Source organism: Mercurialis annua, linkage group LG7 (assembly GCF_937616625.2).
Source record: "Mercurialis annua linkage group LG7, ddMerAnnu1.2, whole genome shotgun sequence".
NCBI classification, from domain to species: domain Eukaryota; kingdom Viridiplantae; phylum Streptophyta; class Magnoliopsida; order Malpighiales; family Euphorbiaceae; genus Mercurialis; species Mercurialis annua.
This window is the reverse complement of record NC_065576.1, coordinates 40683583-40702938: the sequence shown is the minus strand read 5'-3', so window position 1 is coordinate 40702938 and position 19356 is coordinate 40683583. Positions and strand designations below refer to the sequence as shown.

The 19356-nt window shown below is 34.6% G+C and overlaps 2 protein-coding genes across 2 annotated transcripts; one reads left to right on the top strand and one right to left on the bottom strand.

Moving 5' to 3' along the window:
• The first annotated feature begins 378 nt into the window (after positions 1-378).
• LOC126656319 (casein kinase 1-like protein 6) lies at positions 379-9037 on the top strand. The gene is made up of 14 exons (XM_050350859.2): positions 379-1024; positions 1137-1177; positions 1788-1857; positions 2059-2207; positions 2287-2382; positions 2835-2905; positions 5502-5563; positions 5671-5734; positions 5857-5941; positions 6410-6536; positions 6698-6771; positions 6852-6915; positions 7168-7277; positions 8470-9037. The coding sequence occupies exons 1-14, from the start codon at positions 934-936 to the stop codon at positions 8737-8739; spliced, it is 1374 nt and encodes a 457-aa protein (XP_050206816.1). The 5' UTR covers positions 379-933; the 3' UTR covers positions 8740-9037.
• An 861-nt stretch (positions 9038-9898) lies between these two features.
• Positions 9899-14273, bottom strand: LOC126656321 (vacuolar protein sorting-associated protein 2 homolog 3). The gene is made up of 11 exons (XM_050350860.2): positions 14065-14273; positions 13821-13865; positions 13236-13270; positions 13099-13149; positions 12116-12220; positions 11929-12000; positions 11274-11345; positions 11088-11168; positions 10701-10736; positions 10540-10595; positions 9899-10357 (listed from the first exon to the last, which is right to left on the bottom strand). Exons 1-11 carry the CDS (start codon positions 14096-14098, stop codon positions 10306-10308), a joined length of 639 nt encoding a protein of 212 aa, XP_050206817.1. The 5' UTR covers positions 14099-14273; the 3' UTR covers positions 9899-10305.
• Positions 14274-19356: the final 5083 nt, after the last annotated feature.

The following is a 19356-nucleotide window of genomic DNA, read 5'->3' as shown; positions in this document are numbered from 1 at the left end:
ATGCACGAACTACTATTTTTTCTCAAATTCATGCACGATGCTGAAGTGTCACGGCTTCATTGGTGTAATTTGTTGAGGTGGAGGTCATTTTACACCAATGAATAAGTGTCAACTCAGCACCGTGCATAAATTTGAGAAAAAGTGATAGTTCGTGTATGAAATGAGAAAATTTAAACTACGTGATTAAAATGAGAAAACGGGTAAAATTCGTGATTTTTTTTTACATTAACCCTTACTTTAGTGTTGTAAGGTTAAGGGCTAAATCATACCTAATTAAACTTTAAGGGCTTAAATACTCATTACTCAAGAAATTAAAGGTCTAAAGGTATGTTTTACCTATTTTATATTTTTGGGGTTGTCTTCTATCTCTTCACATCTTTTACTACTTTTTCATTTTCTCTTTCTCTCCAAACAAACACACCTTCTCTCCCCAAACCGAAACTGTTTTCCTTTTATTTTCTTTTTCCTTTTTTATTTATTAATTTCTATCCCAAATCAGAAAGTTTTTTAATTTTTCTTTCGATCTATCTGACAATTTTCAATTTCTTGTTTTTTTATAGTTTTTGTTACAGTTTCTTATACTTCAATTTTTATTGGTCAATGTAGCTTCTTTATCTTTCTTAGGGTTTTGATTCATTTTAATTTTCTTTTCAAAATCAAAGCCGCGTGAATCTTTATTTTAAATAAAGATCTCTTCTTTTTGGGCTTTCAATAAAAAAGGTTTTGATTTTTATCATCAATTTTATGAATTGATTGTCTTTCTGAAAGAAAATTGGAAAAAGAAAATCTTTGAAAGGGTCAGTTTGGCAAATCTGTTATTTTTTTGGGTGGTGGTGATTGTTTGTGGTGGATGGGGGATTGATTGGAGCACAAATCTAAGTAATTATATTGGGTAAATTTGTTTAGGTTCTGGGTTGAGTTTTCTTGTTGACAATGGAGAAATCCAAGATTGAAAATATTGTTGGTGGGAAGTTTAAGCTTGGGAGAAAGATTGGGAGTGGATCTTTTGGAGAGCTTTATCTTGGTATGCTTCAATTTTTGTGATGCTCAATTGATTGGTTTATTGTTTTGATTGTACAAAAATCTTGTATTCATGTTTGTTTAATGTTAGTTTTTTGTTGGTTTTGGAATTTCAGGTGTAAATGTGCAAACTGGAGAAGAGGTTGCTGTTAAGCTGGTAAGTTATTTTTGTTTTTCAGTAGAATAATTGGTGAATTCTGCTTTAGATTTTATAGAGTTGAGTGGTTGATTGTTAATTGTAGTCTGTTTTTGGTTGTATATTTTTTTTTGCATGTAATGTGGTGTGATAGGCTGTGTTGTGATTGCATCTATCTATGATTCCTTCGTTTTTGGTGCTCCGTCAATTCTGTCAAAGAAAATATTCCTGCTTGTCTTTGTATTTCATTGGCTGTTTACTACTATTAGATGTTGTATTGCTTCATGTTTGAAGTTATTGAACCATGATCTTCTGAGCTTGTTTCTGATTTGTGTAGCTGATAACTTGATTATTTCAAGAGTTTAGAGAGAGACCTCTTTGGAATTTAGAACTAGTTTAGAATCTGTAGATATTAGCTGCATTCTGTCCCTTCTGAGTGTGGTGTGTCTGGTAAGAAGAAAATAGAATAAAATATTTATTTTGTGCTTCAGTCTTATTGAGACAAGTTGGGATAAAGTCTGAGTTTGTGTCTTTCATTTTTTTATATCATATAGAGTACTTGCATGCTTTTACCCATAATCCTTTTTTGCTGATTTGTGGCCTTTTCCGTGTTCTTTGTTTTAAATCTCAGGAATCTGTGAAGACTAAGCATCCACAGCTTCACTATGAGTCAAAGTTGTATATGCTTCTTCAAGGAGGAAGTAAGTTCCAGCTCTCTCTTTCTCTCCTACAAAAATGGCTAATTTTTTTTTGCCATTCAGGACAAGATGTTGGAAACTAATGATAGAACATTAGGCTTTCAGTATAGATACCTTTTTCTGATTATATATTGTTTTGAAGAAAATGTTCAGAAGCAAAATATTTTCTGACAAATATTTTCATTTGATGTTTCTTTGACATAGCTGGAATTCCACATCTCAAATGGTTTGGGGTTGAGGCTGAGTACAACGTCATGGTTATTGATCTTCTTGGACCGAGTTTGGAAGATCTATTTAATTATTGCAACAGGAAATTTACATTGAAAACTGTGTTGATGCTTGCAGATCAACTTGTAAGTGGACATGATCGTCTTCTATTGAAGTGTTCTTTAATCTCTGTAAGTCATGCTTCTTCGTTGTTTTTTTCTTCAGATTAACAGAGTTGAGTACATGCACTCTAGAGGCTTCCTCCACCGTGATATTAAGCCTGACAATTTTTTAATGGGCCTAGGGCGCAAGGCAAATCAGGTATGTCTTTTTGTGCATGGTCTTCTATACTTCATACATGCTTCTATTGATACCAAGTTTTTTTTTATATTGATATTTGCAATCTTTGGTATAATAAATTAAGATTGCAAACATGTTTCTTGGGACTATATAGGAATGAATTCTTCATGATAAAATATTATAATTCTCTACAATTTATCTTCCTCTGGACCTGGTCAAAGAAATAGAATGTGGAACTTAAATAGCTAAGCTGTATTCATCTTGAAACGAGTCTATATAATACTGTATACTGCATCTTGGTGTTCATTTGGGACTCTTCTTGGACCACATATGACTGCTATATCTGTGTGATAAATTTGACTTATGATAGATTAGCTGGTTGGTTATAGCTCATAACTTTTAAAATAAGGAAAAGAAAATTTTAGTACTATTGCTACTTTTTCCTGATATACAGTGGTTTCATTCTGTCACAGGTGTATGTCATTGATTTTGGTCTCGCTAAAAAATATAGGGATCTTCAGACTCACAAACACATCCCATACAGGTAAAACAGAATATCATGATACAGTTTACACTACAGCATAATGTTACCTTCCGATATTTGGATCTAGTTACGGAATGTTTGCAGGCTCATTAGAGAGAACCCAGTGATCTCTTTCATTTAGGAAGGGTTTATTAGATAGAGCCCTAGGATCTTTTGAGTTAAGACTTGAAATCCTTTTCTGATTTTTTTGTAATATTTTCTTTTCAATAATTCATTATGCAAGTAGGTACACATAAGACTTGGTTACTACCTTCTACAATTAAGGAAACTAATCCCACGGTTATAGCAAACATGGAATATTTTTTTTTGGTCAATCACCAAAAGAGAGCAATTTTATTGCTAAGCCAAAACCGGCTACCCAAAAGGGCTACAAAAAAGAATTACAGATCAGCAAAAAGAGGGAAAAGAGACTAATTCCTACTCCTAAGCCAAACTGCATCTTTGATCTGCATGAAAATTTGATCAGCATTCACTTGCTTGTTGCTGAAAATGTTTTCATTCCTAGCAATCCATATGTGGTAGATTGCAGCTCCAAAAAACAACCTTTTATTCTTAGCTCTTAGGGATTTCCCAGTAGCAACTCTGCAAAATCTACTCACTTCCCTTCTCCATCTAAGATCAGAGCTAGCCATCTGAATTTCATTGAGGACAAGATTCCAAATTCTCTTGGATACACAGCAATCAAAAAACAGATGATCAATACTTTCTGAGCTTGCATTACAGAGATTACAAATGTCATTTGCAATCACACCCCATTTGAGCAACTTGTTCTTGGTATTCAGACTGTTAAGCATAGCAAGCCAAACAATGAATGAGTGCTTAGGAATGTTACCTGAGAACCATACCAAAGAATACCAGGGAACTTTAGCCTTGTTAATCTGCATTTCCTTCCAAAGGCTGCTGATGGAGAATTCCCCACTCCTATGAGCCTTCCATCTAATCATGTCTTAAGAGTTGTCAGATAAGGAGAAATTGTTCCTGATATAGTCCCAACCAGCTAAAGTATTGTCATCAATAGGATCAGGAAGCTCCCACCGATTGTTCTTCCATAAATCTCTAACCTTAGCATATTTAGGGATCTCAGCATCTTTAATACTAATACTGGGAAACATGCTCACAACTGACTGCCTGTTTATCCAGGGGTCAAACCAAAAAGAAAACTCCCTACCATCCCTTAGGTTATATTCAAAGAAAGGAATAACAACATTTCTAATTCCCAACAGCTTCCTCCAACTCCAAGAAGAATCATAAGGCTTTGTTAGACCCCAAAAACTAAGCTTTTTGAGCTTATTTTTGATGACCCACTTAGCCCACATTGAAGGCTTCAAAGTTACTAGCCCCCAGATTTGTTTACAAATGGCTGCTGTGTTCCACTTAAGAATTGCCTTAATTCCCAAACCACCTGTTTGTTTACTTTGGCAGACTTTTTCCCAACAAACTAGACCACTCTTCCTAGTTCCAGGATTTGTACCAAACCACAAGAACTTCCTGCAAATGTTTTCAACACCATTTATAACAGATTTAGGTAACATGAATATGGTACACCAGTAGATATGCATGCTCAGCAGAACTGAGTTTATTAACTGTAATCTACCAGCATATGTTAAGCATTTTGCAGAGCAATGAGTGATCCTGGCAGTGATCCTTTGAGTAAGATTACTGCAATGCTCTTTTGAGAGGCTAGTAGAAATGAGAGGTAAGCCTAAGTATTTGACAGGCAATTCCCCTACTTGAAACCCCAAAATCTCAATGATAACTGATCTGTTGCTAGGAGCAGTACCATTGAAAAAAATAGAACTCTTCTGATTGTTAGGCACTAAACCAGAGTAACTAAGAAAACATGGAATTTACTAAGAAAAGTTGGAAATAAATTACATACAAGTACCGAGTGGAGTGGCTCTCTTTATCACTGCCATAAGTGGTGTCCTGTCTTTTAAGGGTCGTAAGTCTATTCATTAATTTCTTGCTGGAACTACCATAACATAGTTTAAATTTCATTCACTTTTATATGTACTTCACATTTTTACTTTATAGTCTAGGCGCTGACTTTCTTTGAGACAGACCAGAAGTCTGATTTTGCCATAAGATTTCTTCTCTTTGTAGAAGTAGGAAGTTTATCAAGGAATCTTAAGCATTTACCACCCTGCAAAGTGGGTAGAGGGATATGAACTCTTTAGGTGTGCTTGCAATGGCTCAGAATGTTTCATTTTATTGTGCGAGTTAGATTCCTGTGAAGCTATTACAGGAATCACCATGACCTTTTTGGCTATTCCATAACTTTAATTGAATGAACAACCTTATTATGATGTTGGAGTATTGGATCAAATCTAGTCTCCTTTTTTTTAGGCCCGTCTCCTTTTCTTGAAATTTCGACGGTCCCCTTCTATTATTAAAAATCAGATTGAACAATTATTTGATTCTAAATCGATGAGTCATTCAATTTTGTTTGTTATTTTTTCCTGTCTCTCACGCATACTCAGATGTTTGACTCATTTTATTTTTCTTCTTCCATATAAACATTCTATTTATCAGCCTTTCTGCAGAAAGGATCATTTTTGTTCTTGTTGTACGGAGCTTATATGGTTTTCTATTGCAGAGAAAACAAGAATCTCACTGGCACGGCTCGCTATGCAAGTGTTAATACTCACCTGGGAGTTGGTAATTGATTTCATATATGACCATAATTTTATGACTATTTGCACAAAAGTAGCTATTTTATCCTTGGATAATGCAATATGATGGGAATGATCTAATTTCTCTAACAGAACAAAGCAGACGGGATGATTTGGAGTCTCTTGGTTATGTTCTTATGTACTTCCTAAGAGGAAGGTAAAAATATACAGACTACTACTAATTTAATTATTTCCGGTCCTTTTAGTTTTAATTCAAATCGATGTTCCATAGTTTAAATTACATCTGTGCCTAATTTTCTATGCTTTCTCTTGCTTCAGTCTTCCGTGGCAAGGATTGAAGGCTGGTACGAAAAAGCAAAAATATGACAAGATCAGTGAAAAGAAAGTTTCAACTCCCATAGAGGTATTACAGTTTCCTGTAATTGCACATTGTCTATCTCTTTAGATGTAATCTTAACAGATGATTCTAGGTCAATCATGGAATGACCAAAACCAGGTTTTTTAATTGAACAGTTTGGTTTTGAATCTTCGCAGAATACAATGTTATACATAAGTGTCCATTTTTGGTTTGTCAGTGTGCAACTATGTATTTGGTAAACGTAAACAATGTTAATGCCGAATTGTATTTGTCAGCTTGTATTTGGTAAAATATACAATCTCTATGCCTTTTTTATTTTTTCATTTTATTGTCTGCAAAATGTGTACCATGCTGGACTTGTATGGGGCTAGTCCTAGTTTTAAATTTCGCCAAACATTGGATGAGTTGAGGCAGAGTTGAGCGTTTCTTCGTTTGTTTAGACTTCTAGTCATCTCATTTTTGCTCATTGTTCACAATGTTGACTTGGTAATATAAAATACACATATGCAACAGGTGCTTTGTAAATCATATCCGTCTGAGTTTGTATCATACTTCCATTATTGTCGATCACTGCGGTTTGAAGACAAGCCTGACTATTCCTATTTGAAGAGGCTTTTTCGCGATTTATTTATTCGAGAAGGTATTTGTTGGAGTGATCATCTCCTTTAAGTTCTTAAAATTTGTTTATATTTAACTTCGCTGGCAGCCGATCCTGGCTTTTGTTTCTTGTATGGGTTAATTAAATGGTTAAGCTTGGAACTTTTCTGTTCATACTTTGGATTTGCGTTGTTGCTGCTGCAGGCTATCAGTTTGACTATGTTTTTGACTGGACGGTTTTGAAGTACCCTCAGATTAGTTCCAGCTCAAGAGTAAGGGTGAGTATTGGTGAATTTGTTGAGATAGGTTGCTAGCCCTCTATAATCTGTTACTTATTTTACTGTTTGGCTCTTTTCAGCATTCCATTGGGAAACCAGGCAACCCAGGGCCATCCGTTGAAAGACCTACAGAAAAAGTCTCAGGTATTCCTATAAACAACCTGGAATTTTAAATCTCATCTGATGTTTGGAAGTCTGCTTTTTAACAAGTTTTTCCAGGTAAGAGTGTAGACCAGTATTAGGTTTTGGAAATGAGTTGTAAGGAGGCCCTTTACTCTTATTTTTTTAACATTCCGATCACATGATCGGTTAGAAAATTTGTTATCTTTGGAATTCATGCTTTTCTGTTGCATGGAACCGTACAATGATTAACACCTCTGACATATTGTCATCCAGTTGGGAAAGAGATTCGAGATAGATTGTCAGGTGCAGTTGAAGCATTCTCCACAAAAAAGATTGCTGGTTCAAGTACTCATGACAGTTTCAGAAACAAATCTTCTGATATTGTAAGCTCATACCAATGCAGTTTATTTAATCTTCTATTGCATTTTGAATTTCGGATGGAGATGTTGATCTCTTTACTTTATCTTGCCAATAGGCTTCTTTGAAAATTAGTTACTACAAATGAGTTTTCTACCATAAGGAATCTAATTGGTCATAGCATTTTCACTTTCCAATTTTTTGAAAAGGGCACTGATAAACTTAAGCCAATAAGTTGTCTATTGTCCTTTTGCTTTCATTAGATCAGCCTTGAAACTGAAGCATTTCTAGTTATTTATTGATATTCAGTCTTAAAAGGTCAGCCTCATCAAAATAAAAAGGTTTATTCAATCTTTTGCTAGTACATTGGTTCGTCTTACTTATAATAGAAAAAAATTCAGTTTTTTAAGTTATCATTAAATTTTATTTGTATATTGAATTTAGAAGATATTAATAACATAGTTATAGATGGCAATTTAGGGGTGAGCAAATACTTAGTTGATTTTAACCGATTTTTATTGGTTAATTCGATTAAAGGTTTTTGGTCAATTCAATTAATTTGGTCGGCTCGGTTTAATTAATAAAAAAAATCAGTTCGCTTATAGTTTAAAATCTTGGTTAATCGAATTAGCTAATTTCTTTTATTAATATTGATTTTGTTGTTCTTTATATTTTTATGATTTAACCGGATTAAACGGTTAACAGTTTTAAAATTTTGGTTAATTGAGTTAACCGATATTTTTTATTATTATTCTTTATAGTTTTATCACTTTAACTGAATTAACTGACTAATTCCTTCGGTATGGCTTTTTATTTTAAGATTTGGTTAATCTGATTTTAGTTAATTTGGTCAATTTAGTTGGTTCGATTAAAAAGATAAAAGTTATTGTGTTGATCAAATTGGTCGGTTTTCCGTCTTATTGACTGTTTGCTCAGTCCTAGATGGTCTGTGGTAGACTTGACCACTTTTCATATGTCGAAAGTCCACACAAGAAAAAATCCGATTAATTTTATTTTTTGGGTAAACATGCATCAATGCATAGTGCTTTCAACCCATCCCTACGTGATCTCTATTAAGTTCGGCAGCAGCTCAGATAAAATCAGATGTTCTGTGGTAGAATTAACTTCTCTATTTAGTGGACTATTGAACTTTTATTTTTCCAATAATTCATCTTGAGAAATCCTTATCAAGGGCCTGTTTTGGCTTTGCATATGCAGCAACCTGAGCCCGAGAAAGGACGCAGCTCTTCTCGATATGGCAGCAACTCAAGAAAAGCCATCATCTCAAGTAGTAGGCCAAGTTCGTCTGGGGAACCCAGCGAAGGTCGTTCTAACAGACTAATTTCAAGTAGTGGCCGTCTGACTTCTTCCCAAAGAACACAACCGGGTTATGAGCCAAAATCGTCTCTTACTACTCGTGCTGTGGCGTCTAAAGGATCTCGTGAGGATGCATTTCGAAGCTTTGAGCTGCTGTCAATCAGGAAGTGAGAGTTTGATGTTATTGAGGAGATACATGCTTAAGCAGGGTATCACATCACATCACATAGATAAGTTTATTTTTCCATGTCAAGCAAATATCGCAAGTTTTTAAATCTTGCCATTTTATATGGAAATCTCACTTGCTCACAAGCTTTAAGAACATTATTATGCTGTGCCTTGTACCTTTCCTCTGTTTGCTCTAAAATGTGTATCCATTGTTGTAACCTGATTTCAAACATTCAAGAAAAAATCATTGTACCGGACTTTTTGTTCGCTCATCTCATATAATGATTGGACTTTGTTGTCATTATTGCAGTTTCTATATATATTTTACCCTCATTTATCTATTCTTAGATTATGCCTCTCCAAATGAATGTCTTGCCTTGTAAATGCCTAATTGAAAATGAAGTGAATCGCTGACTGTGTTATGAAGACCCTTATGTCCATGCAACACAGTAACCATTCTGCTTCAGAAACATATTGAGGGAGGTCTACTTTAAAGGGTTCGTCGTTGTTGATCTTTAAATCATCCAAGCTAGGAAAGGTTTCTAATATTATATTTATAAAATGTTCGAAATGTTTTACTGTAATCAAATTTTTGCAGTTGTCACCTCCAGTTCAATCTCAAATTGCCGGTTAATTTTTCTTTATCTTATTGTTTTATTTTATCATTATCCCTTCTCTAATTCTTTTTCCCCAATTATTTATTTTTCATTTTTTTTTTGTTCTGCATCCCTTGAGATCAAGCAACATGTAAAACTTTCTACGAAAAAATATTTTGGCACACAAAGTATGCTAAATAAAACAGGGGCATTGGCTATTAAATTTCAAGGTACAATGTCTGTAGCGATCTAATCTTAAAGTTTAAAACATTACACATTAAATTATAAGCTTTTGTATTTTTGTATTTTGTAATACAAATACCTTTTTTTCGCAATTTTTCTCATAGGTGATTAACATCCATTTAATCATACATCCGTCTCTAGTGTGCCACATATGAGAAAAATTGCTGGAAAAAATATTGGGGGTACAAAATGTAAAAACGTGAAAGGTAAAAATTTGATAGATAATGTTTTAAATCTTAGGATTAGATCGCTATAAACATCATACATAGAGATTTAATATGTCAATACCCAATGAAATATGAGTGAATCTAAAACAAAGAAGGTTGGGAGTTAAAATATTTGGGATTAAAAAGAGCAGAGCCATCCTGGCCAAGCATAGCATACAGATAGAGTGCAGCTGCTACTCAAAAGCACTTGAACCTGTACAGTCTGCTTGGCAAGATAAATCATCTGCTGACGATACAGCCAGAAACACAAACATTATAGAGTTAGTTAAGTGTTACAATTACAGCCCAAAAAAAATGACGTGGCTGAGCATTCAAGTAGTTGTTCTTCCACATTGATTCACAGAAGGATTTCGCCAATTGCAAGTTTTCTGATTCTCCGGTCGGTAGGAACTACGCCTTGGAGATCTTTTCAATGAAGACTGCTAAGATAATATCTACAGTATGGAAAGCTTCAAAGGATGGAGCTCTGCACAGTTCGATAAGGAATTGAACTTTCAGTGCTTTTAAGGGTTCCTTAGAGCTGCCAATCTCTGCTCGAGCTCATCCATGCCCGAACTGCAGAAGAAAAATTAAATGGTGAGGTGACCAGGCAAAAGAATCATTTAGCGTACTGATCTTATTGAGTGAATTAACCATTGAACAAAAAACAAAAGGTACAGATTTGGCTTCTAGGTCAACAGTAAATCTGTTTTCCATGTAGATATTTTTAAAACGAAGAATACAAGAGAGATAAATACCTGCTGACGTCTTCTTTATTCTTTCCTGCAATTTTACCTTTTGGGGCCGTTGACAACTGCAGAATATTGATTCGAGTCAGCATTATGAAGAAGATGAAGTAGAATCAACTATGCAAAAAAGACAAATCAGAAGTTCAAACATAATTACTAATAACACTGACCTGCGATGCAATATCTACACCAATTTCATCCAAAACCTGCCACAACACAAACAAATTATCACCTCTTTGCTCTAATAGTCTACATGAAGTGATATGCAGGGAATATAATATTTATTTCCATTAGATTAGTACTCTGCCTATGCAATCTCTAGCTTAGTTTTTGCCTCAACAGAGAGGAGATTTGATTTCAAGTTATCACAGCTGGGTACCGACTGCAGTTAAGATCTGGCTGAACGGATGAATATGTATTATCATGGGTGGGTCTATGGCATTTCAATTGACAAACTTGGGAGCCATAACTTGTTTAGCAACAAAATTTAACATCCTAAATTACTATGTGGATGAATATTATATCACAAAGAAGAGCGCTCAAGCAAAGTAGCATACTTGATTTGTTAAATCATCAGTTTCCTCTTCAGCCTCATCATCGTCCAAGGCATCATCTATGGCTTCTGACATCATTTCAGTCTGCATACAGGAGTAGACAACAAACAACCACCATAAACAAGCAACAAAGAGAGAATAACGAAAATTGTTCCTATGAATTAATCTTTCGTAGAATTATGATCTTACAGTCATATCCATCTGAGCTGACTGCCGCTGAAATTCCCTCATAATCTTAGCTTGCTTTACAGGATCCATTTGCTGCAAATTCAAATCATCAGGTGTTAAAGGACACTAAGATTAAAACAAAATATCTCTGAAACAACAGATACTTTGTAATGTTATTTCATGTGGCGATAAAATAAAAAAATCAGGAATAAACAAAATGAGGCATTGTTAGATTCCATCTTAAAACCAATTGGTATTAAGTGGAGGTGCCCAACTAATATTTAAACACATGTCCATTCACACACACAACCAATGTGGGATTTCCCACTTCAACACTCCCCCTCACGCATAGCGTGTCCGGGCCGAGCAACCAATCCCCCCTCACGCGCAACTCACGTGGGCTGGGCCAAATTCAAATTATGTGAATGGACAAGGCTCTGATACCATGTTAGATTCCATCTTAAAACCAATTGGTATTAAGTGGAGGTGCCCAACTAATATTTAAACACATGTCCATTCACACACACAACCAATGTGGGATTTCCCACTTCAACAGGCATTGCCATTATAAAGCTGATTTCAGAGTAAATCTCATAATCATCATCAACTCTTGCAGATTGAAAAGTTTATAAAATATAGATAATCGTCTATTACATGATCTACACTATCCAAATACCTTATTCATAGATGACATTGCATTTGTAGCGCCTTTCAGACCGACAGCTACTGAAGTTTGAGCATGCATTGCCTGCATTAAAGTATGATCGCTGTTAAGGAACTATGTGCATAAACTGAAAAGAAAAAAATATCGGCAGAGAGAGGAGAATGCCAGTCAGTTCGCCATGTGCAAGTCGACAACATACCTGTGTATGTGTTGCTATTCCTCTTATTTGAGCCCGACTACCTTGCAGATTAGCTATTTGTTGCCTAAGCCTTATTAGTTGCCGGGCTAGAATTTTAGTTGCAGCCTGGATAATGCCAAACAGAAGGTTAGAAAAGAAGTGCATTTAGCAGAACACAAAGTCTTGATGCAGGATGGGGGTGGCAAGAACTGAATCCTACAAATTAAAACTGAGACAAAGATCGCTCTGAATCCAGCAAGTTCTTGTCAGGAATGTACATATGATGGCTAACACTAGGAAGAAAGAAGTCCCATAGAAGCCAATGTTTCTAGTGTAAGAAAACAATTAGACCTTCATGTATGCTATAAAGCATCATGACAAAAATTTAACAAAAATTACTAGTCCACATAACCTTAATTAACTGAACTTGAAATTACAAAAAGACTTAAAAGGTAACTTTATGGAATATGAAATTAAACAAACATAAGGATGCATTTTATGAATGAAGCAAACAATTCAAAAATTAGAAACCTAGGTATGTAAAAGTTATGTCGAACAATCAAACTGAAATATCCAAATATACTCTAAACTCTTTAGAAACTCAGAAGTACACAACTTTCAGGTTTTTCCAAATTTACTTTAGCAGACATAAGCATAATAGTTATTAAGAGTATAAGTACAACATAATATAAATTAAGCCCTCCATTCACCAAAAAGAGTTTCTTTCACCCCCGGCCAGTTGTGGAGCCACATGAAGCACAATCTGGCAATTGCCCTCCTTAATTTAAAGAAAAATAACTTCTTTAAAGTGAAGTTAGTTTTAATTTGTATATGTTTCATAGTATATGGTAACACCCTTCAGTTCAATGAATTCTAATTTCTATGCATTACATAAAAAAATATTATATTTTGCCCCTCTTAATCTTAATTTCTGGCTATGCCATTGTCCCCGGCTTATAAAATTTCTCAAACAAAACGGGGTCCAATTCGAACACTTTGAGTACCTCATTTCCTGTCTTAGCTGTTCTTTTTATTTCAGCAACAAGCTTCTTTTCCTGACAAGATGATTAATCTGTTAGGCAGTTGCATTTTCAAGCAGAAATTCAAAAACAAGATCATCACAGAAAATTAATGTCTTTACCTCTAACTGCAGTGCCCCAATTTCCTTCTCAATTCCTAAATCAGGTGAAAACAAAGAAAAGAAATTAATAGGTAATTCAAAAACATTTTAAGCTTTCCTATGTTAAATATTGATAGGTAATTCAAAAATATTTTAAGGTTTCCTATGTTTAAATTAAAGTTTCGTGTACGAAACGCTAAGTGTCTGACACGTTTCCGAAACGGGAATCGTTGATTGAATAAAGTGTCCGTGCTACCTAATAGTTGTGACTCAGGGTCAAATAATTCACTTTCATCTATTTCAATCAATTAAGAACAATGCTCTTAATTTTTGGGTCAATTAAGAACAATAACGTCGATTAAGGACAAAATTGGATTATTTCGGTCTTGAACTTGTTCATATTGTACAATTTTGTCCTTAATTAATCAAAAGCAACCGAGTTATTTGACTCCGAGTCACAAGTTGAAGGACCGGGTTGACCCTTAGCTCTATAGTAATCCTATGATCAGAGGGGTTTTCTACTTGCAATGGTGAAAACTAAAAAAAAAATAAAAAAAAATAAAGATGAAAAATAAAAAAAAATAAAGATGAAAAATAAAAAAAAACCTCTAGTAGCATTTTGCATTTCTCTTTTACTCTCCCGAAGAGCCTCTGCAATCAAAAACCAAACAAATTTATTTACAAAACGCCCAAATAAAATCTCTATTGTAAACTCAAAAAGTCAACTGAAATCATGATAATGAAATTGAATTACATAGCAAGATTCAGAATTTTTCAAGGATTAAAAGAGGGTTTATAATTGAAAGAAAAAAGAATCAAAATTTAAAGGAATTATAAAAGAAAAGAAAACCTCTGGGATTGGGTTTCTTTTTGAAGAGATTCATTGTTGTTCAATTATGTTCCTTGTTTGTCTGATTGAGCTTAAATTTAAGGTTTGTGAATAGAATTGTAAGAGTTTAATCGATACAAATACAATTCAAGAAAAAGGGAGGCTTTGGATTTTTGTTTTTGGCTCGAAAATGGATAGAAAGTGCCTTGTGATCTTCCGGCTTTGTACTCTCTTCAACTAACAATTTTTATTTTTTCTCAAAAAAAAACTAACAATTTTTATTAATTTTTAAAAGACCTAATCTCTCAAAACCCTCCATCTTTAACCCTTTTACCCTGACGTAGAAATGTCTTCAATTTTATCCTAACTTACCATTTTATGTTTCAGTTGTACCCTAAAAAATTAAATTGACCTCTTTTCACTTATAACAAAATAAAATAATCTTTCATTTTTAGCCTATATTTCAATTAGACCCCAATATTATTAATAATATAAAAAATAAAAGATTATTTTAAATTTTTTATAAGTGAAAAGAGGTCAATTTAATGTTTTGGGGTACAATTGAAACATAAAAAGAAAAACTAGGGTAAAATTGGAGAAATTCCTACGTCATGGTATATTTGCCAAAGGGAATAAAAGTGGGGTTTTTTTTTGAGTAATTAAGCCTTTTTTAAAAAAAAACATTCTCTTTTAAAAAAATGATTCTCTACCTCAATAAGAAAAAATACCTTACTCTTTTAATATTTTTAACTGCGCCAAAAATCACCAATTTTCGCGTGTTTGTGGTATTTAACATAAAAAAAAATTGGACATATTTAACATCAATTTTTATTGTTTGGCATATGTCCACAGGACCGTTTTGGATGTAAAGCGACGCTATTTGCATCAAAACCGACACGAATTTTCAAAGAAAACGCAACCATGGATGAATATGTCAGAAAATAAAAGTTAATGTTAAATATGTTAAGAAAAAAAGAAACAAAGGGTCAACGCGCCCCCTAAACTTGTGATACGGGGTCATGTAGCCCAATTTATACTTTTTTGAGCAAATAACCCCAAAACTCTTCGTTTTTGGGTCAAATAATCCCATAATTTATATTTTTATTTTAAAAAACAAATTTAGGATAATTATATCGCAACAATTAGGAAAGTATCTAATTATTTTTTTGCATCCCTCACCTCCGATTTGTATTTTACGCGTTTTGAAAATACAATTATGGGGTTACTTGACCCGAAAATGAAGAGTTTTGGGTTAGTTGCTTAAAAAGGTATAAATTGGATTAGATAACCCCGTGACACAAGTTTAGGGGGCGCGTTGCCTTTGTTCAGAAAAAAGTATATGTTAAATACCAAAAAAAAATGGTGATTTTTGTTGCAATTAAGTCTTATTATTTTTACTTCAAAACATGTTTTATTATTATAATCCCTATTTTTTATTAATTCATACTTGATGGATACCGAATCCTACACTAATTACAATGGAGCCGAGTCACAGGAGATCCAGTTTCAGGTGATATCGGACTCCTAATGAAAGATCTGAATATATGAGGAAGACGGCCGAATCCATAGGATCCTCCGAAGTATCATTCAATAAGACGAAGACCGAATCCCTTAGGATCCGCCCAAAGCGCGTTAATCCAGGATTCAGACAGATCGCCAAATCTACTATGATGTCTCGAAGTATCTTCCTATTTGGACACAATCTCCAACTTGGAAAGATAAGCTCTATCTTAGGAAGACGGGACTATTTAGGAAGACGTTCCTAAATAGAACTCATGTCTGAATAAGGTAGATCACGTTAAATCAGGGTGAATTCCTACAAAATATGATTCACTTGCCTACTATAACTCTACAAGGTATGCATTCATCTACTATAAAAGGAACATGAGGTATGCCTAGAAACACAATTACATTCATGTACTAAAAACGCTGCTCAAAGCTCTAAACTGACTTTAGCATCGGAGAGTTAATTAGACAACCACCGTCCGGTTAGCTTCTACCCTGTTTTGCAGGTCTCATTCACCGGTTCAGAAGGCAGGCTCCATCAATACTCTAAACATATTTATCCTAACCGCCACGTGTTACTTCTTCTCATTCTTTCCTCTATTCTCCTCTCTATCTTTTTTTGTTCTATTTTTTCTGTTTTTTTTTTCTTTCTTCTCTATTTTTATTCTCTTCTTTTTCATTATTTCTCCCGCCCTCGCTCCATCCTCGTCCGCCCTCGCTCCACCGTTTTTTCATATTTAATTTTATCAATTTTTTCTTAGCTCGTAGTAATTTTTACGATTTATTTTGACTTTTAAACCTAAAAATTGATCTGATTTCTTCTTCTTCAGTTTTTAGATCTAAAAATCTGCAAAAAAAAAAACAATTTTCAGTTGAAAAAACAATTTTCTACAAAAAAAGATCATCTGTAAAAAAAAAAAGTGTCTTATTATCATGTAAATATTACTATATTATCATATCGTTATCATAGCACTGCAGGAAAAATATTTTTTGCAAAAAATAATGTTTGATTATCATATCGTTATTATAACATTATGAATGAAGGATAATTTTACCCCCTGAATTTGGCACAAAGTATCAAAAACGTTCAAATTGCGAAAACTAGATCACTTTTACCCTGAACTTGGCAAAACCGGATCAAAATCCCCCTCAGTGCTGACGTGGCATTTAATTGGAGAGTGAATTTAATAAAAATCATAATTAATACTAATTAATCACACCTAAATACTAATTAATTCTAATTAAATTTTGATTAAAATAAATAAAGTTAGAGATCTTTTTGAATCTTTTCCCCAAAAAAAATTTCAATTTTTTTTGCTTCCTTCAACAGATTGGCCGGAAAATTTTCCGACTAATCTGTTGAAGGAGAACATACCCATCGGCGGGTCTGTTCTTGACCCGCCGCCGATGGGTCTGTTGTTAACAGACCCACCAACAGACTCTAGTGGGTCTGTTAACAACAGACCCACCGTCGGGTCTGTAAACAACAGACCCTCCGTCAAATCTGTTTTGAACAACCCACCGCGCGGCGGGTCGTTAACCAGGAGCTGATCTGCTCCTTGATCTTCAGGCGAGCAAGAGTTGTTGTTCCTCGCCGGAGGAAATTTTTTTTTAAAAATTGATTTTTTTTGTAAAAAATACAAAATGATTCTCTATATTTTTAATTGACATTAATTTGATATATAATGTTTTAAAATAAAAAGGATTTATTTGTTTCTTTTAATTATTAGGTATTAATCTAAAATGAGTTAAAAAATTAGGATCATTTTAAACCTTAGGGGGCAAGTCCCCCGGGTCAACCCCTTCTTGATTGCCATTAAAAACCACCTACAGCTGGAAAGTGTATCTCACTCTCTTAGGTTTCTTAGGTGAGAGTGGGTAGGGTGGTTTTTGTACCAAATTTGATAAGTTCACAGTAAAAATGATCCTGTTTTGCTAATTTGGACGTTTTTGATACTTTGTGTCAAGTTCAGGGGGTAAAGTGATCATTCGTTCATAACATTATCATATTGTTATCATAATATTATCATATGATACCGAGATGATAATGTGTTATGATATTTATATGATAATGTTATGATAACAACATGATAACCCGACTTTTTTTAGTTTTTCGACTTCATCGTCTATTTTTTTTTTCGGAGAATTTTCTCTTTTGTCTCACGGGGTTCGCCCCTTTCGCCACACTCAATTCGTGAGTTATGATATGTGGATCTATTCCCCACGATTTCTGAGACTTTTGAGGCGAATGTTTCGATATTCCTTTTCAGCATTGCCACAATTTCTTCATGTTTGGGGTCTATGTCCACTCACAGGTTCATCTTCTTCTCCTCATTTAGCTCTAGTTTTTCCATCTCGCCTTTGGGGGCGCTTTCTTTTTCTTCTATGTCATGGTTCAAGATTTCTTCGATTAGCATTGTTTTGAAGGACTCTTGTACTGACTTGCCGTAACACTTTTTTGCGGTGGTCTGGCTTCCTTTGATTGTGACGATTTCTGTTTTCGTGGGTATCTTCATTGTGAGGGCTTTTATGCTCGTTATTGCGGTCGAGTCGTAGAGGAATGGTCTCTCCATTATCACATTATATGGTAGATTGATATCTATGATGCCGAATCGCGTCGGTAATTCTTTATCTTTCCTTTCTCTTTCCAGTTTCACATCAAGTATGATTGTTTCCATGGGTATGATGGGAAATCCGCCGAATTCTGTTACTGAGATGGTGTTTCTTTTCAGTTCTGCGGCGACTCTTCCAAGACTTTCGTAAGCTTTCCTCGTCATTAGGTTAATCGCGCTTCCTTCATCAATTAATATCTTTTCCACGTTCCAATGTTCGGTTATCATAGCTACAATCAGAGCATCATTATGGGCCTGATTGATCCTCCCAAAATCATCATCGTCGAAGGTCACTAGCGACAATCTTCTGGGTTCTTGCGTCTTTTGTTTTTCTCCGGTGGGTAGTGTTGCGTGCTAATTTGCTTATTTTTGAAGTTTAATCCGTCAGAAGTCATTCCTTCAGTGAGAAATTTGTTTTTCAGTTCAGAAAAAAGAGACTTCTAGTCCGAAGTGTTCAAGCTTTTTTCCATAGACGGCGCCAACTGATGGAGTCTGCCTTCTGTGACGGTTTGCAACCTGCAAAACATGGTAGATGCTAGCCGGACGGTCGTTTTAGGCTTAAGCGACGTTTTGAGTATATGGATGTAATCGTGCTGTTAGGCATACCTCAATCTATTTATATAGTAGTTGAGAGAATACCCGATAGACTTTGAATAGAAAAATGGTTTCTATTTAGTAGGATTTGAAATTGAATAAGAAAGAGATTCCTTATTCAAGAGAGAGATTCTTTATTTAAGAAAAAGTCTCATTATATCTTCTTAAATAAGTTTATCTTTCTAAGTTAGAGTTTGTATCCAAATAAGAAAGATATTCCGTAGATTCAGTCTTTGGATGGATCACTCAGGCGACGCGTTTTCTCCGAATCTTCGGGTATTCTCGCTTATCTTGAGAATTTAGATGATTCTTTCTTTAACCTTCGGATATGGTGAGTCTCATTGATTCATCAACCGATATAGTTGGATTTTTGTAGTTTGGGCGAGAACTGATATTCTATCAGAGGGTGCATTTCGTGCGACTCGGTTCCATTATAGTTATGACAGGGTTTGGTATCCATCATCTCTTTATGAAAAAATGCTCTAATTTTCGAAAAATCTGCGGTTTCGGTTTAGGTTCTGGTCTGATTTCAAGTTTAATCTGGTTTGAGGCCGGTTATGGTTCGTAAGCGGCTCTTGGCCAAGGCAATTAGGCATAGCAA